Source organism: Schistocerca cancellata, chromosome 5, assembly GCF_023864275.1.
Source record: "Schistocerca cancellata isolate TAMUIC-IGC-003103 chromosome 5, iqSchCanc2.1, whole genome shotgun sequence".
NCBI lineage: Eukaryota > Metazoa > Arthropoda > Insecta > Orthoptera > Acrididae > Schistocerca > Schistocerca cancellata.
The window spans coordinates 428,833,942-428,859,158 of record NC_064630.1 but is presented as its reverse complement, the minus strand read 5'-3'; the positions used below and the strand labels follow the sequence as shown (position 1 = coordinate 428,859,158).

Genomic DNA, 25,217 nt, shown 5'->3' with positions numbered 1-25,217 from the left:
CGGTCCCGCACACCGTTAGGCCGTCTTCCGCTCACGCCCCAACATCGTGCAGCCCGCCTCCAGTGGTGTCGCGACAGGCGTGAGTGGAGGGACGAATGGAGACGTGTCGTCTTCAGCGATGAGAGTCGCTTCTGCCTTAGTGCCAATGATGGTCGTATGCGTGTTTGGCGCCGTGCAGGTGAGCGCCACAATCAGGACTGCATACGACCGAGGCACACAGGGCCAACACCCGGCATCATGGTGTGGGGAGCGATCTCCTACACTGGCCGTACACCACTGGTGATCGTCGAGAGGACACTGAATAGTGCACGGTACATCCAAACCGTCATCGAACCCAACGTTCTACCATTCCTAGACCGGCAAGGGAACTTGCTGTTCCAACAGGACAATGCACGTCCGCATGTATCCCGTGCCACCCAACGTGCTCTAGAAGGTGTAAGTCAACTACCCTGGCCAGCAAGATCTCCGGATCTGTCCCCCATTGAGCATGTTTGGGACTGGATGAAGCGTCGTCTCACGCGGTCTGCACGTCCAGCACGAACGCTGGTCCAACTGAGGCGCCAGGTGGAAATGGCATGGCAAGCCGTTCCACAGGACTACATCCAGCATCTCTACGATCATCTCCATGGGAGAATAGCAGCCTGCATTGCTGCGAAAGGTGGATTTACACTGTACTAGTGCCAACATTGTGCATGCTCTGTTGCCTGTGTCTATGTGCCTGTGGTTCTGTCAGTGTGATCATGTGATGCATCTGACCCCAGGAATGTGTCAATAAAGTTTCCCCTTCCTGGGACAATGAATTCACGGTGTTCTTATTTCAATTTCCAGGAGTGTATATCGAGTTCGAACATTATGAATTACCTCAAAGAGAATGGTCTATTGATACATGGTCAACACGAATTTAGAAAACATCATTCTTGTGAAACACAGTTAGCTCTTTTGCACACAAAGTGTTGAGTGCTATTGACAGTTGATTTCTAGATTTCCAGAAGGCTTTGTCGCTGTACCTTACAAGCGGCTTGTAGTGCAGTTGTGCGCTTATGGAATATTGTCTCAATTATGTGACTGGATTTCTGTTCCTGTCAGAGAGGCCACAGTTTGTAGCAATTGACAGACAGTCTTTGAGTAAAACAAAATTGATTTCTCTTGTTCCCCAAGATAGTGTTGTAGGCCTTCTATGTTCCTTACTATATAAACAATTTAGAAGACAATCTGAGCAGCCATCTTAGGTTGTTTTCAGATGGTACTGTCATTTACCATGTAGTAAAGTCATCAGAAGATCAAAACAAATTGCAAAACTACACTCCTGGAAATTGAAATAAGAACACCGTGAATTCATTGTCCCAGGAAGGGGAAACTTTATTGACACATTCCTGGGGTCAGATGCATCACATGATCACACTGACAGAACCACAGGCACATAAGCACAGGCAACAGAGCATGCACAATGTCGGCACTAGTACAGTGTATATCCATCTTTCGCAGCAATGCAGGCTGCTATTCTCCCATGGAGACGATCGTAGAGATGCTGGATGTAGTCCTGTGGAACGGCTTGCCATGCCATTTCCACCTGGCGCCTCAGTTGGACCAGCATTCGTGCTGGACGTGCAGACCGCGTGAGACGACGCTTCATCCAGTCCCAAACATGCTCAATGGGGGACAGATCCGGAGATCTTGATGGCCAGGGTAGTTGACTTACACCTTCTAGAGCACGTTGGGTGGCACGGGATACATGCGGACGTGCATTGTCCTGTTGGAACAGCAAGTTCCCTTGTCGGTCTAGGAATGGTAGAACGTTGGGTTCGATGACGGTTTGGATGTACCGTGCACTATTCAGTGTCCCCTCGACGATCACCAGTGGTGTACGGCCAGTGTAGGAGATCGCTCCCCACACCATGATGCCAGGTGTTGGCCCTGTGTGCCTCGGTCGTATGCAGTCCTGATTGTGGCGCTCACCTGCACGGCGCCAAACACGCATACGACCATCATTGGCACTAAGGCAGAAGCGACTCTCATCGCTGAAGACGACACGTCTCCATTCGTCCCTCCACTCACGCCTGTCGCGACACCACTGGAGGCGGGCTGCACAATGTTGGGGCGTGAGCGGAAGACGGCCTAACGGTGTGCGGGACCGTAGCCCAGCTTCATGGAGACGGTTGCGAATGGTCCTCGCCGATACCCCAGGAGCAACAGAGTCCCTAATTTGCTGGGAAGTGGCGGTGCGGTCCCCTACGGCACTGCGTAGGATCCTACGGTCTTGGCGTGCATCCGTGCGTCGCTGCGGTCCGGTCCCAGGTCGACGGGCACGTGCACCTTCTGCCGACCACTGGCGACAACATCGATGTACTGTGGAGACCTCACGCCCCACATGTTGAGCAATTCGGCGGTACGTCCACCCGGCCTCCCGCATGCCCACTATACGCCCTCGCTCAAAGTCCGTCAACTGCACATACGGTTCACGTCCACGCTGTCGCGGCATGCTACCAGTGTTAAAGACTGCGATGGAGCTCCGTATGCCACGGCAAACTGGCTGACACTGACGGCGGCGGTGCACAAATGCTGCGCAGCTAGCGCCATTCGACGGCCAACACCGTGGTTCCTGGTGTGTCCGCTGTGCCGTGCGTGTGATCATTGCTTGTACGGCCCTCTCGCAGTGTCCGGAGCAAGTATGGTGGGTCTGACACACCGGTGTCAATGTGTTCTTTTTTCCATTTCCAGGAGTGTATTTAGAAAAGATATCTGTATGGTGCAAAAATTGGCAATTGACCCTAAATAATGAAAACTATGAGGTCACCCACACGAGTGCTAAAATGAATCAATTAAACTACAGTTACACGATAAATCAGTCAAATCTAAAGGCTGTAAATTCAATGAAATACCAAGGAATTATTATTATGAACAACTTAAATTGATAAGAATGCATCAAAAATGTTGTGGGGAAGGCAAACCGAAGACTGCGTTTTATTGGCAGGACACTTAGAAAATGTAACAGTCTACTAAAGAGACTGCCTACACTATGCTTGCCCATCCTCTTGTAGAGTACTGCTGTGTTGTGTGGGATCTTTACCAGGTAGGATTAATTGAGTGCATTGAGCACATTTTGTATTATCGTGGAATAGGGGAGAGAGTGTCACTGACATGAGACAGGACGTAATTAAAATGAAGGCATTTTTCGTTGCGGCTCACGAAATTTCAATCACCGACTTTCTCCTCCAAATGCAAAAGTATTGTGTTGACACTGACCAACATTGAGAGAAGTGTTCATTTTTTCCATGTGCTTTTCGGGATTGGAATAATAGAGAATTATTGTGAAGGTGGTTCGATGAACCCTCTGCCAGCCACTTAAGTGTGATTTGCAGAGTATCCATGTAGATGTCGAGGTAGGACCCAATCCCAAGAGAGCAATTAATTTGCTGTTAAATGCAGTGGAGATCCTCTTCAATTACTGTGCTATATCCGCGAATAGCTGACTTCAGAAAAACAGGAGAGAAACGATGATGACGCAAGGGGAGGAGATCGACTACGCACGGGACTCAAACCCATGCTGGCGTTGAGCAACAGGGCTGACAGAATGGCAGACCTGACACACCAAGAGCAAGTCAATACAATCAATGCAACAACAAAGTGCAGTGAACTTTTGACACAACACTGTCAACAGGTCAAGTACAAACCACAATTGAAATCAGGACCAAAGAGGAAAACCAATAGCAAAGTAATATGGTGAAGATAGTAACAAACACTATCAGATGAAGTACATGACTAACTGAGTGATCGAGGTACATCGATATTTATGCTGCCCACGAGGGACACTGTTGTCCGGTGTATTCATGTGGCGAAACGGTGGTGCACTCACTAGACGAGTGGAGCGCTTGGGCGACACTGCCATTGAGGCCCATTAGCTCCGGCGGGCATTCAGCTTTCACGCAGCCTGGTAGCTGACAAGGTTCATGTTCTTTGGTATTGGCTTTTGCGACCCGTCATGATTGCCTTTCATCTTCAATAATGGTTTTCTTGTGCTGAACTAAATCAATGACAAACTTTCTTTGGAGGGCGTAGACTTGCTGAAAGCCGACTGCAGACTTTGCAGTGTGTTCACTCATACTTTTGAGTCATTGTGGGGAAATAGTAATATTGACAGCTCATTTCCATCTTAGTCTGACAAATGGCAAGAAAGACAAAAGTTGCATAACTCACATTGCAGGCCAGTACTAACTTTCTTTCTTGGAAATACTCTAATCAGAAGCAATCTTGAAAAACACAAAAACATTTGAGAGTAACCCTATTGATTACCACTCTTGTTCTGTAATACCCCAGTCATCCACCATTCATAGGTCATGCCGTTGTATTACCCCTACTTTGCAGATTTGTCAAATATTATATGGCATGTGGTTTGTGGAAATTTACAGTGACAGCTCAATTTTAATTAATGATTGCTCAATGTGCTATCAGTGCAATACAACCCTGAAACATTTTCTGCTAATTTTTATTTCTTACTTTTGTTAACTTTATGACAGAATTTGAAATGAGATGTGACAGTACTTGTCATTTGAATGAATGTTTAAAAATTGTCTATGCAATCCTGCATATTAATCATTTTCTTCTACAATAATCTGTGTAACTCTGGCAATGGATTGCATTGAACCATATTTTCAGCAACTAAGTAGTTCCATTATAGCAACCATGTTTACCCATAGCCTAGTTATAATATGATTTGAAATGAACTGCTGTGATGTACAAAGATAAACATTGCATTTGGATTTTGCCAAGATTATCTTTCGGGAATTTTTTTTTTCCATTTTGATGTTTACTGGCACTTGCCTAGTTTTCTACACTTGTCAGATTTTGCCATTAATGTAAGTAAGTAGTATACAGGGCTATTACAAATGATTGAAGCGATTTCATAAATTCACTGTAGCTCCATTCATTGACATATGGTCATGACACACTACAGATACGTAGAAAAACTCATAAAGTTTTGTTCGGCACTTCAGGTTTCTGCCGTCAGAGCGCTCGAGAGCACAGTGAGACAAAATGGCGACAGGAGCCGAGAAAGCGTATGTCGTGCTTGAAATGCACTCACATCAGTCAGTCATAACAGTGCAACAACACTTCAGGACGAAGTTCAACAAAGATCCACCAACTGCTAACTCCATTCGGTGATGGTATGCACAGGCTTCTGGATGCCTCTGTAAGGGTAAATCAACGGGTCGGCCTGCAGTGAGCGAAGAAACGGTTGAACGCATGCGGGCAAGTTTCACGCGTAGCCCGCGGAAAATTGGCTCATGCCAGAACTGGAGACCGACAGCGCCGACTTCATCTTTCAACAGGATGGTGCTCCACTGCACTTCCATCATGATGTTCGGCATTTCTTAAACAGGAGATTGGAAAACCGATGGATCGGTCGTGGTGGAGATCATGATCAGCAATTCATGTCATGGCCTCCACGCTCTCCTGACTTAACCCCATACGATTTCTTTATGTGAAAGATTCAGTGTTTAAACCTCCTCTACCAAGAAACATGCCAGAACTGCGAGCTCGCATCAACGATGCTTTCGAACTCATTGATGGGGACATGCTGCGCCGAGTGTGGGAGGAACTTGATTATTGGCTTGATGTCTGCCGAATCACTAAAGGGGCACATATCGAACATTTGTGAATGCCTAAAAAAACTTTTTGAGTTTTTGTATGTGTGTGCAAAGCATTGTGAAAATATCTCAAATAATAAAGTTATTGTAGAGCTGTGAAATCGCTTCAATCATTTGTAATAACCCTGTACTGGTAGATACATGCTTATGATGCGAAAACTGAAAAGTTTAATAGGAGGTACAAGTGTGACATGTTATTTATGTCAGGCTGTGTGGCACTTCTGCATCAGTACTAACACTTCAAACAACTATTGGGAGCCACTGCCAGTAAGATAAACAGTTTGTGTAGTGTGAACACTATTACATGCACTCTTAACAAGGAGTAGGCCAGAAATGACTAAGATGGAATATAATCAAACTTCAGTATCAAAAACATATTCTGATCTTGTCATAATTAAGCCTTCATTGCCGTCTTAACATTGTTGACACTGAATGTTGCCATTGTTATAATTGCCCATGCTGTACTGCTTTATCTACAGGTTACTCATTAACATACAAGATATTTAAGATACTTTAATTCAGTTGCTCTTCCAGTATGTACTTTTCTGACTACAGAAAACAGGTGTTTTATTTTGATGTCTCAAATATGTAAAGAAGTTAAAAAAACAGGAGTGTAATGTGAAAATATGCACCCAAAATAGCATATTGGATGCCTAGTTGGGTTGAAAATGTGATAACCATTAGAAGCCTAACTGCTGAGATTGATTTGTATCACTGAGCTAGGTAGTGCAATGGTTAAGACAATGGCTCACATTTGGGAAGACTGGATTTTAAATTCTTGTCTGATGATCCAGATTTAGGCTCTATATGGTTTAATAAAATCGCTGGTGTGGGTTCCTTTCAAGTGAACATGACCTGTTTTCTTCCTCCATCCAAGCTTCTGTCTGTACTGATTTCATAACCAATACGATGTTCAAAAATCTAATTTTCCTTCCTTCATAAGTCAGAACTAATGTATCTACTTAAACCGACATTAAAAGTTTTCAAAAGCTTAATCTTTACATAAAGTCATGGGTTTGCATTGGTTTTGACACTCCTGTAGTTAGCATGTTATGTATGAAAAACATATAAGTATATATCCTGTATATACTCTGCATTGATTCTGCACATATATGATTTTTTTTTCTGTTTAGTTTGTTGTGCTGAGTGTTCCTTTGTGTTTCCTTTTAAAGAAGACATTTCAATTATATAATTTTTTGTCACTTCCAGAACATCCAGAAGCTGCTTGGGTTTGCACCTTCTAGAACAGCAAGCAAGCAAAGTGGTGGCCTCTTTGGACCTCCACCTCAACAGTTCAAATAGTTTTCTGGACTTAAGCATTTTTAAATTTTTTTTGGAGTAAGTAGATGTGGACACTTTAAGCAGGAGGCTACTGGATGGTTGTTGGACAAATAGGGAACACCCCCCCCCCCTTTCCTCTCTCTCTCTCTCTCTCTCTCTCTCTCTCTCTCTCTCTCTCTCTCTCTCTGTGTGTGTGTGTGTGTGTGTGTGTGTGTGTGTGTGTGTGTGTGTGTATGGGGGGGGGGGGAGAAAGTGCGACTAAAAATTCAATAACTGACGTTTGAGATTTTTTTATGCACTTAAGAAGTAATTTAATTGTGGAAGAGGGTGGTGTAGTAGCTGAATGTATTTATTTCCTAGAAGTACAATAAAAATAATAATTGTTGAACACATTTATTTGGGAAAATGTTCCATTACAAGGGGCTGTGATTTGTGTGTGATGAAGTTGTTCCTATGCTATATTTTGTCACTGGACTTTCCTGTAATTGTTTTTAAAATTTATTTGTTTTTATCCTCCAATAATAAATTATCTGAGTTGTTACTGCACGTCATTTCATTTAATGCATGCTTCTAGTGGTGCTTGTGTTTATCTCGCACCCAGTAAATTCCACATATAAATGTAAGTAATGTCCAGTCACAGAGTGAATTGGTACAGAGCAGAATTTGTACGTCCACACTCGGAATTTTCAAGAATGTTCCCACAGCAAGACCAATGCCGGCGACCAGGATGTCCAGCATGGCCATGGCCGCAACCCTGGTAGCCACCTGGTGACATAAACAAAATTAAGTAATGATGATGTCTGTTATTTGTGGCTCCTTATTGTACAGTGCCAACTTCAGTTTCACATTAGTTCTTATACATTGATGCATTGTATATACGTGTACAGTTTGCATGGAAACTTAATTTTAATGGAAAAATAATGAAAGGAAGTGTTATATTGTTTGAGAATACAAGATGTATAGGTTAAAGAAAATGTTTGTGCCTTATCTTCCCTATATAAAGCCTTTTGTTAGATATTCTATTACCTGGCATTTTCCCACCACATCCACATGTAGCAGTTTTGCTCCCATTACTGGAACAAAAGCTGCAGCAATGAAATGTCCCATGGTGAGGACGCAGTGTCCTCACACAGACCAGGAAAGGACTTCCCTGTAAAAGAGATGCAAGTTGCTCTTGAGTGGACACATTTATAAAGGCGGCATTTTCAGACACTGTCTTTGTTTACAAAATATGACAGTGTACATGTGATGTGTTAAGGCAGTGAAAGGAACTTGTTACCACTGGAGTGCCACAAGTTCCTCCAGAAATCATAACACAACACATACATCATGCTAACAAATGTAAATCCACCTGATGATGGAGGTTTACACCTTTCAAACACATCATGGAGATAAATAGTGACTGGTAACAGTAAACATGTTGTTTCATTTGATTTCATTGTCATTGATGATACTTTGTTTCCTCTTTCATGTCAATTAATGCAGCAAGGGAATGTGTATAATTTATGGGAATGGTTGTAATAGTTGATGCTGATGAACTATGTATTTATAATCCATAATTGACAAACTTTATCTGTTGAAAACAGTATGAGATCTTTCTTTTCTGAATGATCGAGAAGGATGTACTCTGCATGTGCAAATAATTCCTTAGTATTGTGTTAGTTTTCAGACAAATGCATGTTTTATGCAACAAATCATACAAGAGAATACACATAGTTAGATGACTGTGTGAGAAGCTAACTAGTGTCCTATGAGTTTTATGAGTTAACACCATCTGTGCAGTTTTGCTCAAGAAATAGCCTTAGTAACTCCAATATTTTCTCCTGAAATAGCCAATTGACATCAAGGAGTGAACGAATGAAAAATAAGCCAACATAAAAGTGTATCACAGGTACTGATGAAAGAAAATATTTTAATCATAAAGGTTACTAACTGCATTCTACTTCTGCAGTTTAAGAAAAGGTGGCTCCCATGAGGACTTGTTGTTGCACCTCTGTCCCAGTAATCTAGTGTGCTCCCCTTCATGACACTGTTTCAAGGTACTGGAATAATGTCACCTACAGAATTGTGGATTAGAAACTGAATATGCTGCACTTGCTGTAAAAGGAATCAGTTTATTAGATATAAACCATGAACTGGTTCCCTTGCGTGAATTATTTGCTTTATTATTCAGTTCATACCCTGGACATTTGTCAGTGTTACCAGAAAATAAAAACAAGTTTGGACCTCTGTGCTACACTCAGTGGAAAGTGTACGATGTATTACAAGTTCAAGGACTTCTCGCTTTGTACCACTTATGTAACTTAGATCCATTCTGTGGCTTTTTCCTAATTCCACAGTAATGTAGTGTTTATGGAAATATACTTTTGTCCCCATTGTCATTGACATATCTAAAAAAAAATACCATATTACCATAATCTGTTACAAACCTCATAATTTCATCCAAGCAGTAAATAATGCATTTATTGATGAAACATTCTTAAAGGCAAATTTGTGTTTATAAATAAATTTTAATTACTGAAATAAGTAGCAATTGTTCATTTAGAGTGAAAAAGTTATTGAGGAAACAAGCAATAACAATGTAAGCTACCATCTTGGTTCAAGTTTATTATGTTATGTTTTCAATAACTATCCAACAAGGCCATAATTAATTCCTTTCCCTACTCTTGTGACAACTGAATTATTTCACCACATTAATGTTCTGTGTAACATATTGAACTATGAACAACAGAAATACAGGTTTTCATTATGTGTTTCCTCAATTTAAGTGCTTTGTTCTCAAATGCAAGCAACATGACCATCCTTAACTATAGCAGTGATCCCAAATGCACAAAATGTTGTGCTGATTATACAACAGTTTGAAAATGTTTTTGGTTTGGAGCAAGTTGATTTTTGCTTGATGAAAACAAAATAAAATAAACTGTGTAAAAAATGGGAGGAGTGATAATGGTGATGCTGGTTACTTTCCAGGTTGCATGACAGTTAAAGTTTCCAAAATTATTAGCTGTGTCTGTGTATCTTTTATGACAGTTATCACATGTAAACATTGAACAGTGTGTTCAAACAATTAATATATTTGGAATCTATTACTTAAATATATCTTCACCCACAATTATCAAACTTTTCAAGGATTCACCTACAAATATATCTGTGGTACAGAGATGGGCACCTGCATGACTCCGTCCTGTGTCAGCCTATGTATGGGCCATGTAGAGAGTTCCTTCCTAACCATCCAGAATCCTTTATCTGGTTCAGATTCATTGATGATATCTTCATGATCTGAACTGAAGGTGATGATACCCTATTCACATTCCTCCAGAACCTCAACATCTTCACCCCCATTTGCTTCAAATAGTCCTCATCAACCCAACAAGCCACCTTCCTTGATATAGATCACCACTTCAAAGATGGCTACATCAATATCTCCATCCATATCAGGCCTTCTGCCAACCACCAACAACCTAACCTTCACTTAGGCAACTGCCACCCATTCAATTCCAAGTAGTCCCTCCCATACAGCCTAGACACCCATGGATGAAACATCTATAGTGATGAGAAGTATAGTGGTGTTTTAAGTACTGGTGCCATGAGGAGGTGTGAATAATTTATGTCGATTATTTTGAGGTGTGTGACTGGCAGATACTTTTTCCAGCAACAATTCATGCGTCTAAGTTTGAATCTTCACAGTTTCGCTACAGTTACCACTGTAATGGTCTAGTTGATATATTAACTCTCCTTTTGAACAGAGTGATATTTACCTCTTCTTTTGTGTAGAAAAGTGTGCACTGACCAAATCCTTGTAAAGAATGCAGTAGAATAAATGGTTCAAATGGCTCTGAGCACTATGGGACTTAACATCTCAGGTTATCAGTCCCCTAGAACTTAGAACTACTTAAACCTAACTAACCTAAGGACATCACACACAACCATGCCCGAGGCAGGATTCAAACCTGCGACCGTAGCGGTCGCGTGGTTCCAGACTATAGCGCCTAGAACCACTCGGCCACCCCGGCCGGCTGCAGTAGAATACAATCATAAATAATGTCGCTGTGCTTTTTGAATTTTGTTGGCTGCATTGTATCCAGATATTATTTTCAGGATGAAACAATTTAGAAATGAAAGAAACTATCTACCTTGCTATAAGATATATTGTAAAAACTTTATGTATTGTTGTCTGACAACACGCGATACATCCACCTGGAATCCTGGGCGGGAAGAGACAGATAGTTTGAGAGTGAAAAATTTGATGTCAGCTTAAGGGAACATTATAATACAGATATATGTTCATCTTTCATTTTTGTACGGATCTCTTTTTGGTGTGGGGATGTTCATATTGCATCTTTGCCAGTGTTCTGATACTTATTGATTGACATATACTTCAAGGCTGAACCAAAAGAAGGTCCATCACAATTTGCCACCCCACAGTATTCTGGCATTGCCCATTATTACCAGATGACTGTATACAGTAGTAGTAATGCATTTTACAAATGTTATTGACATAAATAATCAAATTTTATAGGGAAGTACCACTTGCCCTGGCTGAGGATCAAATCTCTGCATTTGTCACCAAGTTTATACCTTATGTATCCCCTGCATGTGTCAGATTTGTTTATATTACCATTAATTTACATGAAATTTACAAAACTTTAAAGGTTCAGCTTCTGAGAGATCATGACTCGATATAGGGGATGTTGAATTAGAATCTTTTGCTTCATTATTGAGGTGTAACTGCCACTCATAGTATGTGCTGTCGAATCTCCACACATTAAGTGGTGTTCGTTGTGAGCGTTCCCTGCAGTACAATTGGTGCAACTATGGAAAAAAGTTCGGCCTCGGGTGTGTAACTTTGTAGATGACGATGAATTCCATGTTGTTATAGAGTTCATAGGATAGCTCCTTAGGATAAGTGTACATTGATGTGTGTTTGGTTAAAACATTTGATACCCCGATGGAGAAGCCATACAGTTTTGACCATGGTGATGTAGACTACTTCGTCCATTACATATTTCAGTGTCCAAAAGGCCAAACTGTATCATCGGTAACATGTCGAGAGCTCACTATATTCCTGGTAAGTCCATAAAGTACTTGCCTTAGTCCCTCCTCTGTAGCAAAATTCAACACCCAGTGCCACTCCAAAGGGCACTTAAAATATTTTCATCATTTTAGACACACGTAGGTTTGATCACCACTTCACATAAGTGTGTATTCCTTATTCAACACATGCTAAACCTATGAGTCAACAGTTTTTCTTGAAGCTCCTTTTTGCTCTGCATGTGTTAAACACCCTTTTCATATACAGTTTTCATTACATGTTTTTGTATAATTGCGTAAAATTTTACACAACTGGCATAAAGAAATTAGAACATGATGAAAATTTGCTCCTTATAACAACACATAAATGTCATTTTAATTTTAGCTGACACATTAGGTCTAATACATTTTACTTCTACAAAAGTTTATACATGAATTTGCCACATCATTTTTGATGTTTGTGTAAAAATATTTAAAAACAAGTGAATAATATTTAAGAAGTCATTTCACTTTCAAAACTCATAAGGCAACATTTCTGGGACAAGTTATTTCATGTTAATTCTCATTGTTATGTTTACAACTTTCATGATGATGAGCTAGTACCCCTTTTAACTTTGTTTACATGAATAAATTGCAAAACATATGTCAGGATTGAAAAAACAATATACAGAAGAGTCATGCTAATTCAAACCCCGGTAATCAGAACGTTTTGGTAATCCAAACATGAAAAATGTTAGTCTAAATATGGAAAACTGTGTGGTAAACTGCTGTACACACTATTTTAATTTACGCAGTACAGTTAACATGTATTAGAAAAATTGGCATGAAAACATTAGGTTTAAACAATGCATAACAATGAAAGAAAAGCTGTCAAACTTACTAAAATACAGCGGACATTTTATCCCTACCTTTTGGATGACAAAAACTCAGTTATTGTTTTTTGGCGTAATGAAGACAGTCTATCATATGACACATAGTTGCGCCATCATCTCATGAATATCGAATCAGCAGGTGTAATACTGAGCTGTTGCTCCAAATAACATAGCGCAAGGTCAAGGGCTTCTGCTGCGTCACTGTGTGGCACCAGCTCTCCTTTGTTGCTTTCAGGCTCATTGTCACTTATGTCACAGCAGTCCACGTCTTCCTGGTCTTGAGTCACAGCAGCAACTAAATCAGTGTCAGTAAGGTTCTCCACACATGCCCTATCCGCTGTCATCTACTCATCTACATCTCCTTCACTAGCTTCTTCACATCCAGGGATTGTCTGTATCATTTGTGGTAGATTTTCCTCTTCATTTTCAACTACGTTGTCCTGAAATTCAAGAGATGTCCACAGTTTTCTCCACGATTTTCTCAGAGTATTTTTTGAAATATTCTGCCATGCCTCAGCGGCCCAATAAACAACATCCTTCACATTGGTCTTTTTATTTTGTCCACTAAAGGAATGCTATCATCTTGGATTAGCATTCTTAAAAACTGTTTTATGTAAATCAGTTGTAATGTTTGCAGTACACCCTGGTCCATCGGCTGTAGAAGTGGTGTAACATTTGGCGGCAAAAACTTCACCACAATTTCTCCATTGCATAATTCCTCAGTGCTGGGGTGAGATGGCACGTTATCAGTCAAAAGGATTGTTAGGGGGGACAAATGATTTTCCTTAGAAAACAGTCAAACAGAGGGAACAAACTGGCTGTGAAACCATTCTTTGAACAGCTTACCATCCATCCATGCTTTTTTCTTGTTGTGATAATATATGGGCAGGGACTACATGTTCCAGTTTTTAAAAGTTCTGGGCCTAGCAGATTTGCTGATCAGCATTAAAGGCAGCTTGTGATAACCAGCAGCATTGCTGCACACTAATAGTCACATGATCTTTGCACATTTTAAAACCAGGAGCATGGTCTTCTGCTTTTGATGCCAGGCTTTTTGTTGGCAATGCCTTAAAATTAAGGCCAGTCTCATCAGCATTATAAATTTGTTGAGTAGAATACTTTTCCTCTCTTATCATTTTTTCAAATAACCCAAGTATTCCTTCGCTGCATCGTGGTCGGAAGAAAGCTTCTCTCCAGTAATTGTTAGCTGACGGATTCCATGACTTTTTTGAATCTGTCCAACCAACCCGTACACACGCTAAAAGGCTCATCACCATCCATTAACTTGTTCAAGTAAACAGCCTTCTCCTGAACCAGTGCTCCACTCAAAGGAGTTCCCCTTTCTCTTTCTGCGTAAACCAAAGGGAAAATAGTTGTGACGACCACGGTGGACAGAGCCATCACTCCGTCGTCATCTCAGACGCCGTCGCAATCTGTTCCACCGCGTGACCGTGGCGCAGACAGCGGAGGGAGCGCGCCGCTGGCGGAGGGTATTTAAATCGGCCCTCTGAGCAGCCATAGCGTATGGATCTCCGTACCGGCACGTTCACAGGAGCTCAGTCCGTCAGTTTACCTGATGATGGCGACATGTATGATCACCGAAATATTGTGCCTGTTGGACACTGTAGACCGGCAGTACACCCGTGGATATTTTGATTAAAGGAAAAGAGCTTCATCCACTTTATCATACTGGGACTATTTCAAAGTCTGCCGAATTTCAAGTGTTTTTCCTGAAGACGTTGCACAGGACTACTCAAGCTTGACTCGGTTCTTCTTCCAATCACAAATGGTTACTTTACCAACACCCAGTTCTGTTGCCAGTTTAGATACATTCTCACCATTGTCTATCCACTTCAAAGCATTCAGTTTTTCTTTGAGAGTTAATGTTGTATGTTTCCGTTTACTCATGACAAAAATACGTACACCACTACACTTGAACGAATACAATACAACTGTTATGCGTGCCAGCGATTGATAACTAACGTAACCAAGCACTTTGCTAGCCAACTGGCAGTGCACTGACCTCAGACATTACAAAGGTCTCAACAATGCACAACAAAAGGGCAGGGAGTGAGAGTGATCCACTGTTCCCACACTTGTTCCCATTTGTTAACCATGGTGTACCTACTTATCTGCTTGGTATACTTCATTCTAGAAACTCGTCACCGTAATTCCGGCTAATCCGAACAAATCGGTAATCTGAACAAGGTCCAATCCCAATTAGTTCTGATTAACGGGACTCTACTGTACATATATACATTCCAATGAACTACTTTGATCATCTCATTTAACTCAACTGTTTGTAATTCCGTGCTTTCTGATGAAAGGCATAGAGAACTTCACTCACATGTTTCCAATCAACACAAGCAAGCATAACTACTCGCAGCCATTCGGTGTTCATATCTGTTACTGTTTTTTTGTACAGGACCTTGACTTTACTTCACAATATTTTACGTACTATAATTTCTTTATATCCACACATAACATTCAAACTATCATATTCATACACATATTTGCCGGCCGCAGTGGTCTAGCGGTTCTGGCGCTGCAGTCCGGAACCGCGGGACTGCTACGGTCGCAGGTTCGAATCCTGCCTCGGGCATGGGTGTGTGTGATGTCCTTAGGTTAGTTAGGTTTAAGTAGTTCTAAGTTCTAGGGGACTTATGACCTAAGCTGTTGCGTCCCATAGTGCTCAGAGCCATTTGAAGCCATACACATATTTAAATCTAAATAGTTACTCATATTGTGGTATGGCCCATTTCTTTTGGTACCAGCTATCTAAATTCTCTTTCTTCTCATTACAGGGGTGTTCTTTGCATCATTACCTGTAAGAAGTGTAATATTTTGTCTCTGTTACTGATAGCATGGGATTGTCAGGTTCAGTAAATAATGCAATGGAATATCTGAGACCATAGCACACAAGCAGTCTCAGTAAAATGGAATTGACACTTACTTCACCCAAAGAAATAGAATCCACCATAAAGTCCTTGAAATCAAAGCATTCTAGTGGTTATGATAAGATATCAACTAAGTTAATAAAAGTGTGTTAATGTGAGTGTAAGTTGTTTGTGTAATCAATCACTTATTACAGGAACGTTCCCGGACTGGCTTAAACATACTGAAGTTATACGTCTCCACAAGAAAGGGGACAAAGAAATGCCGTCAAATTACCGACCGATCTCACTTTTGCCGGCTTTTTAAAAAATCTTTGAAAAGGTTATGTTTAAACATACACTGAAGCACCTTAGTGAAAATAACATACTGTCAAAGTCACAGTTTGGGTTTCTTAAGGGTGCTGATATTGAGAAGGCTATTTCAACTTACAGTGAAAATGTCCTTAATTCATTAGACAACAAATTAGAGGCAACTGGCATATTCTGTGACCTGTCAAAGGCTTTTGACTGTGTGAATCACAGCATGCTTTTGAGTAAATTAAAATATGTTGCAAAATGGTTTCAGTCATATCCTACTAATAGAAAACAAAGGGTGTCCTTACATAACACTTCAGCAGTAGGCAATCGGACATAATCTGATCGGGAAGAAATTACATGTGGTGTTCCCCAAGGTTCCATACTAGGTCCACTAATTTTTCTTGTGTGTATTAATGACCTGCCATCTGTTACATTACCAGATGCCGAGTTTGTCTTATTTGCATATGATACAAACATTGCAAAAATAGTAAATCAAATATAAATTTAGAAAGGGCAGCTAATCAAATATTTACTGACATGAATGAGTGGTTCATAGCCAGTTCACTGTCATTAAACTTTGAAAAGACCCACTATATGCAGTTCAAAACTTCCAAGAGATTTCCTTCTAGTGTATGTGTAAAATATGACGACACGAAAATAGGAGAAGTTGAGAGTGTAAAATTCTTGGGATTACAACTTGATAATAAATTCAATTGGGAACTACATACTAATGAACTGCTAAAGCGCCTAAAGAAGTCTGTGTTTGCAATGCGAATCATGTCAGATATAGGAGATATAAATATAAAAAAAACTGACATATTATGCTTATTTTCACTCCATTATGTCATATGGTATCATATTTTGGGTTAACTCCACAAACCGAGAAAAAAGTTTTAGAGTACAGAAGCGTATAACAAGAGTAATGTGTAGTGTAAATCCAAGAACATCCTGTCGAAACTTATTCAAAGAATTGGGCATACTAACCACAGCTTCTCAGTATATTTATTCCTTAATGAAGTTTGTTGTAAATAATACATCGCTTTTCCCAACTAACTGCTTAGTACACAGTATCAGTACTAGGAGTAAGAACAATATACGTAAAAATTTAAAATCACTTACTCTTGCCCAGAAAGGAGTCCACTATTCACCAACGCATATTTTCAATAAGTTACCAGCAACCATTAAGAGTTTAGTTTCAGACAAGACATAATTTAAACATAATTTTAAAGAATTTTTGGTGGCCAACTCCTTCTATTCCATCCATGAATTTCTCAACAAGTGCAGCAGACCATTGTAATGAAAATTTATTATACTTTAATTTTTGACAATACTTGGTTGTAACAGCCAAGTAACTACGTATTGTGTGAATGATGGATGTATGGAAAGCAGATGTAAGTATTAATCCTGTAAATATTAGAAGTTCAATTTTAATTCATGTACATAATTTTACTGTTTATTGACTGAGGATCATTAAAATTAATGAAACTCAAGTTTTTCTAATTACAGTTTTGTAATGTGTTTATCTGACATGTTCCACACCCAGGAGGATCCCCGCTTTTGTGGGTCTATGGAATGAATAATCTAATCTAATCTATTAACTTACAAACCAACTACATAGTTGATCCAAAGCTGACCAATGTATCATTTGCACTTATAACATGTATATATTTTCATTCAGTACGCAAATGTTTTTAGTTCATTATTCAGATTCTCAGAATTCAAATCTTTTTGTGAGGGAGCAAATATTAACAGCATTTTTATCACTTTGACTCACCTCTTTCATATCTTCCATCTCCATAGGATGAGTGCACATAAAAATAATAGATATCATCCTAGATGAGGAATAGTATCATTACCCCATCCTGTAGCTTATTCAGAGCATGAGCATATGCCTAGAATTATTCATTCTTTCATGGTCCATACAGATTTCATATAGTGTAATGTTTAATTTAATTTGTATATTGTCAAAATATAGATTTTTGTGTATATCCGAGGGTTGAACTTTAGTAGTGGCGACTATTTATTTACAGCTTGTACAAAATAGATACTTGTTTCAAAGTTTTACTGACCTTCAAAGCTGGTCGTAGGTTTTGTTCCAAAAATGAACAGCATAGAGACAGAAGTGATGACACTTTCTGCAGGACCTGACATAATTTTGTAGGACAATGCTCAAGCACGTACAGTTCAAGCTGTTATTGATTTGTTTGACTGATGGGGCTGCTAAGTGCTATACCACCTACTGCACTCCCCCGACTTAAGCCCTCGTGAGTTCATCTCAGTTTCTAAACTGAAGGAAACACTTCATGGCATTCGCTTCAGAACTGCTACAAATTCGTTGGGCAATAGACCACGCCGCTCAAACTGTCAACACAACTAGCACTGGTAAGAGTATCCTCCGACTTCCACATTGCTGGCAACAGGTTATACACAATGCTGGTGACTACTTTGAAGGTCAGTAAAACTTTGAAACATGTATCTATTTTGTACAAGCTGTAAATGAATAGTTGTCACTATTAAAGTTCCAACCTCGTATTATAAATAATAACCTAGTGTGTAGATATCCTCTTGTAGTTAGTTCATTTTCTTTCCTTCCACACAAATATATCCTTATCTTAGTTCTCTTTCCTTATATTAATTTTATTCTTATAGTGCAGACTTTGGTATTTATTTTAGTAGCCAGTTTATATTCATAATCTTTCACGTATACTGTATTTGGTGTACAGGTTTCTAATGTTGCTTGAGTGTTGGGTGTGATAAGCAGCATTTTCGACCTGTTTTGCCTTTGCACATGTGCTGAGATCACTGTCCTGTGGTGCAAATTTCTATTGCGCTTGCAGAAAATTTCTACTGCACTTGTGTGTAGCCTCGTGTCGTAATGGTACATCATTTATTTCTCCCACTATAGTTGTCCATTTGCAGTCACAAGTTGTACATATCGTAGTAGTGAATTTGCATCATGGCGATTAAGTGAACATCTTTCATAATTTATAGTGAAATATTTTCACTATAAGCAAGCACAATAACTTCACGAGTTGGTTTAACCTTTTGTCAGACTCACTCATTGCACAAATTTCTTTAGAGCCGTGTGTGTGGTTAAAGGCCTTTGTCCTTTCTACTTACAGGGTAAGCTAGTCTATATGATCCTTGTAATTATAAAAGGTCCAGTTGACAAGAGTTTCCATTTGTGATTAAGTTTTCCATGGTTGGTAGATCTTGAGTGCATTCGCAGCAATACTTTTTGGCCTGTATGGAATTGTACAGTGCACCCTAATCTTTGTCGAAAGACCTTTTTCTCTGCTCAGCCTTTTCTACTAGATTAATCAAGGTTTGCTGTATTTTTTTCATCAAATGACATATCTCTCTTGGGTACTTTAAGTAGTGGTTTTTTCCCACTCATCCGTTTATCGTTTCTCAAACATTAATGCAGCTGGTCTAAAACCTGTTGAAGTATGTGACAAATTATTAATGATTTGCTGAAATGGCGAGACGAACTTGATACATTATGTATTTTTCTGTGGTGTGTAGCAGCGTATAAATCTATTAAATTCCTTAAACACCCTTCCTATGGGCTTGCTTTGGGGTGGAATCATGATAGCAGTACATGTTTTATTTTATTTCCACCTGTTACCTGTGAAATACGGTGCATCATCAGATAACAGTGTCTGTGGCTCCCCTATTCGAGGGTGATAGTCATTTGTAATTCTTCTAATAATAGAATTGGTGGTCACTGACCTCACTGCATGCAACTTAATGTTCTTGGCAAAAACACCACATAGGGAAATTACTTACTTGACACCCCCTTTTCCTTTTGGATAAGAACTGGCAACATCCAATGGTTGAAATTCTAATCGTTTTGTGGGAACTGTTGGATGCAGTTCAACTTATTTTTTTTTTTAATGTTTATTGTTTTGACAAGTAATGAATTTTTGGATTACTTGGAGAATTTGTTGGGTAAGAGCAGTATGTGTTAATCTTATCAGTGCATTTAGAAACACCACAATGACCCCATACGTAGTGAGTGTAAAGAATGAACTTGTCTGTAAACTTTTTAGATAAACATATGCACTACTGTTCTTGGTTAGGTGTATGTCGGTGAAACAGTATTCCTTTATAAATAATATAAAACTTTTTTAAGTTGTTATTATCATCATCTTCACATATTCTGAGTCTTACCTTCTTCCAGTGTGGATCTTCTTGCAATTGATTCAAGGTATTGCACTTTTTATTATATATATACATATATATATGTACAATTATAAGATCTTCTCCAACTGCCTATTAGAATGAATAAAACCTATAGCAACAGACATAATTGGAGAATACCAAGGAGGTTTCCAGGCAGGGCGATCAACCACGGACCAGATTTTTGTCCTAAAACAGGTCTGTGAAAAAATGTACGAATACAGACGAGAGATACATTTCCTGTTTGTAGACTTCAAGAAGGCTTAGGACAGTATACATAGACCTAGCCTGATTAGAACTATGACAGAGTTTGGTATACCAAAGAAGTTGGTCAAACTGGTAGAGATATGCCTAAATGACACAAAACTTAAGGTTAAGGTAGGCAATCAAATGACAGAAAGCTTCCAAGTTGTAACAGGATTACGCCAAGGAGATGGGCTATCACCTGTCCTCTTCAACCTGGCACTCGAGAAGGTAATGCGGGATTTCGACAAAGAAAACATTGAGGGCATTCAAATTGGTAATGAACACATTACATATCTGGCCTATGCAGACGACATTGCACTATTAGCATGCACACAAGAAGATCTGAAGAGAAGTATCCAGACCTTGGAGTTATTGGCAGCTAGGATCAGTCTACAAATTAGCTCTGGAAAGACAGAGTATATGAACATAGGAAAAATATCCAAAACTCACAAGATTTAATTGTGAACAACACCAGGTATAAACATGTGAAAGAGTTCAAATACCTTGGATCATTTGTTACAGAAGTAACATCAACTGAAGCAGAGATAAAAGCACGACTGCAGGCGGGAAACAGATACTATCACTCTCTAGACCCTATATTAAAATGTAGAAGTGTCTCGCAACAATTAAAGCTACGGTTGTATAAGACATTAATAATGCCAGTAGTACTTTACGGTTCTCAAACCTGGAGCACTCGAAAACAAGACCTTAAGCGACTGCTAACATTTGAAAGGAAAGTCCTCAGGAAAATATTTGGACCAGTCAGAGATCAGACTACTGGAGAATGGAGAAGACGCCATAACACTGAATTAGAAGAGCTGTACAAGGAGCCTAACATCTTGGGAGTGATGAGAAGCAAAAGACTGCAATGGGCTGGACATGTTGTTAGAATGGAGGCAACAAGATTGCCCAAAATCACAATGGACTGGATCCCGTCAGGCAGCAGACCAGTGGGAAGACCTAGAAAGAGGTGGATCAATGGAGTGAGAGAAGACCTGTTGCAGCTGGGAGTCACGGAAAACTGGAGACAGATAGCAGAAGACAGAGACGGGTGGAGAGCTCTAACTGTGGTGGCGCGCGGTCCTCTGGGCCTGATCACGTGAAGAAGATTGCACTTTTTTACACAATAGGGTCGACAAGTTTTGTCGTGCATAAGTAGGACGCTGATTTCAGAACTGTGTTCGATGAGTTGTAAAAAGTCTTTTAACCTTTGTATGTTTTGTTTACCTTTGATGTACAGTACCTCAAACTGAGTTTCTGCAAGTAATGACACCATGTAGCTAATCTTCTGTGCAGAAGTTTGCATGTCAAGAGAAAAGAAAGCACTTGGTAGTCATGGTAGACTGTGGTGTGTTTTCTCCACAAATAATATCCACACTATAGAGAGAGCTTCGAGCTCCATTATTGAATATGATCATTCACATTCAGTAAGAGTTATCTTGGGTGTTTGTTGTCTATCTGTCTTGGTGATTTGAATAGGCAAGTGACCAGATCCTGTGAAGATGCATCAGCACTTAAACAAAACTCTTGTGACATGCCTAGATGATACAATACATTTGCATTGAGTAGAGTTTTTTTTATGCTTTCAGAGTCAGTTTGACATTGATTTGTCCATATCCATGGGTTATTCTTCTGTGACTAATTTAACAGGGCACCACTGTTCAGCAACTGGTCAGTAATAAATTTTCTAAAGACTCCAGGCCCAGGTAAGCTTTGAGTGGAGTTGTTTTTTGTCCTGACATTGGGGAAAATGTCTGATTGCATTCAAATTCCCTGCATCTGGCAAAATACCTTCTAATGATATGGTGTATCCTAGGAATTTGACCTTTCCCTTCCCAAATTCAGGCTTTTTTAAATTTTCTGTAACACCGTATTCTGAGAATCAATATGTGCTTGTCCCAAAAATTGCAAATACTGTTTCCAGAGAGGCATTACTGGTAGCAAGTAAATGACTAAATTAAGTAGTTCTGGACCAAAAACTTTGTCTAATGCAGGAATGAAGACATATTTTGTTGTTTGTTCATTCCTAATTTCACTATGAGTTTTCATCATTGATACAACTTATGCAAGGGATGATGAAAACTCATAGTGATGTTAGGAATGAACAAACACAAAACTTTAATGGCCTAACACAAAAATTTAATAATTTAACACAGAAAGTTGAAGACAGGCCTTTCTATTCTGCCAGCACACCCACTAGTCTTTTTTCTCCCTCCTTTACGTCTCTCCTTTTCCGCCCCCGAATGCAGCTTTACCCTGTTCCCACAATGTCAGTATGTGCTCCCACAAGCAGCACTGCACCCTCTCCCACCCCTACTCTGCTATGCCCACCCTCTTACCACCTACGGACTGCTTCTCCCATCAGGCACAGTTGTTGTGCACAGTCCGCCCTCAGTGACCAGAAACGGTTGTCGTGTGTGTGTGAGTTGTGCTTGTGTGAATGTGCGTGTTTTCTACTTTAGAAGAAGGCCGTTTGGGTGAAAGCTTAAATCTGTAGCAGTCTTTTTGTTGTCCTGGTCTGTGACTCAGTGTCTTCTCTATATAGTGAGTAGCAATCTGTCCTCAAAATTTTGTCATTATTTGAAATGTGTTACGTGTGTTTGTTTATATGTGCAGGAATAAATTTGCACGAGTTGGTCATTCTGTTACACACTAAAATTTCCCCCTAACAACTTAGTTATGTGGTCCAACTCAGGACAGAATTTAAAAACTTTGTTGTCTCATAAAATCAGTAACAGAAAACTGGATAATCTTAAAGTTGTGCTATTGTGAACATGTCACGTTAAAAATATGGTGTACAGACAGGATTTCATTGGGCACAGCATATACTGGTTGACATTCATCTCTAAGAAGATAGGTGTGGTTCATAGAGCACGTGTTTATTCTGAGTATAATAATGACAATTTAACCCTGTCTTTGTTTGCAGGATGATGTATACCGTGACTGAATAGTGTTACTGGCCATAACTTGTTTGTACCATAGGAAGATTCATTTGAGAAAACTAATAAATTATGAGACAGAATATCTGGCCAGTACTTAGCTTTAGGAAGCAAAATATCTAATACTGTTGATAGACACATTTAAAAGGGCCACACTATCTAGACTGAGATTATACATTCTAGCAAAGAATGTAGAACACATGATTTATGTCATCTTCAGCATAATTCCTGTAGGATATTAATTTTATCTTTTTTGCTATATGTGGAGCAGAGTTGCCCAGAAAGGCCAAAATTGGCATACTTTATGTGCCTGCTGTATCTTTTGGCTTGACACTAACATGTACAGATATTTTTATTTTATTACTGTAATTTACCTTAATTGGTTTCCCACGAACATAGACAGAGAGACTGAGGTTCCCTGCAGTGTCTGGTACAAACACTAGCAAATACGTTCCATCTCGACGGTCAGCCACGTGGATAGGAATCTTCCTGAAATTTAATGACTTTTAAGTACTCGTAATAAGTTATTTCTTATCATAAGAGTGTCAATTTCCTTTCTGCATACCTATGGAAGAAGAATGCCATGCTAATCAGTTTTGTGTTGTGTTTGAATAATTATGTTTTGTAATATTACTTTATCAATATTTACTAATTTATATTTTTGAAATATCATGCAGTATTTCTCTCTTAAGATGCATCCATAATAACTAAAGTTTATTAATGTAGTTTATAATGGAATCTTCACTTTGTTAATGTGTATCATAACTTGTTCCACACCCTTTAAGGTTATCACTCTTGATTATCATTGGAACACAGTGGTTGACTGAGTGAATGTATTACTTAACTTAAAATTAGACAGTTGATTTGTCATTGAAGAAAATGTGTATGTACTATGTAATTTCAAATTAAGTGAAACTCTTTACATTACCAAGGAACTATTTATCATGGTGTACTAGCATGCAATGATTTTTCAGCCTTGAAAGGTGTTCTTGTGGCAAATTTAATCAAAATCAGTCTACTTGGTATTGGTGAATGCATTTTATTGAGTAGATTCCTTCATGAAGAGCCTACAAGTATATGGGGCTGGGCTGATAAAGACATGGAAAGATGCAGTTAATACTGCTGGCACATATTTGTTACTCCAATAATTCTCATGAACAAAAGCATGAACTACTTGTAATATGGTTAAACATAATCTAGTCACCAAGTGGCAGCACATGTGAACATGTGTAAAGATGTAAAATTGCTAGTTGTTAGAATTAGGAATGAGCTGAAGCATGGTTGTCTGCAGATATTTTTCGAGGGTGTGGAAAAACTCTAAAATATTTCTTATATAAATGATTTGGTCAGTTGTGGGACATATCACACCATAAGAGCTATGTTTTATAGATGACATCAAAAACTTATTATATATCAGAGAATTGATGCTAATCCACTTAATATATGAGTGAAAACCCTGTAGTCCAGATTCCATAGGGAGGGAGAGGGGGAGGGGTCAGTGCTCCGTCCACCTTCGTCCCAGCCTCCCTCGTGAATGTCCATGAGTTGTAGAAAATAAGTCTAGTAATGCTTAAGGATGTAGGAAGAGTCATCCAAATCAAGGAAGGCTTATTGGATGGGATGACACAGAAAAATGGAATAATTTTTACTGTTACTCTAGTCAACAGTTGTTTTTCTTCCACTTCTGTATGTAGCTGCAGTGATTATAAACTTTTAACTATATACAGTAGAAATGAAGTATTGATTTGCTATGCACATTATTGCTTAAATTTGTAATAAGGATTTGTAATGGCAAAATCCAAATATTTTTAATTTGGGGAATTGTAAGTT

The 25,217-nt window shown here is 39.4% G+C and overlaps 2 protein-coding genes across 2 annotated transcripts in view; one reads left to right on the top strand and one right to left on the bottom strand.

The window, feature by feature from the left end:
• The window catches only part of LOC126187601 (calcium load-activated calcium channel), a 31,405-nt gene extending 24,231 nt beyond the window's left edge, over positions 1–7,174 (top strand). Inside the window, exon 5 of the mRNA XM_049928789.1 lies at positions 6,855–7,174. Within this exon, the coding sequence (XP_049784746.1) occupies positions 6,855–6,947 (93 nt within the window). The 3' untranslated portion in view covers positions 6,948–7,174. The remainder of the gene's footprint in view (positions 1–6,854) is intronic.
• The window catches only part of LOC126188582 (tripartite motif-containing protein 45), a 197,765-nt gene continuing 179,591 nt past the window's right edge, over positions 7,044–25,217 (bottom strand). Inside the window, exons 8-10 of the mRNA XM_049930184.1 lie at positions 23,762–23,876; positions 7,953–8,076; positions 7,044–7,691 (exon numbers count right to left, since the gene is read on the bottom strand). Of these exons, the coding sequence (XP_049786141.1) occupies positions 7,561–7,691; positions 7,953–8,076; positions 23,762–23,876 (370 nt within the window). The 3' untranslated portion in view covers positions 7,044–7,560. The remainder of the gene's footprint in view (positions 7,692–7,952; positions 8,077–23,761; positions 23,877–25,217) is intronic.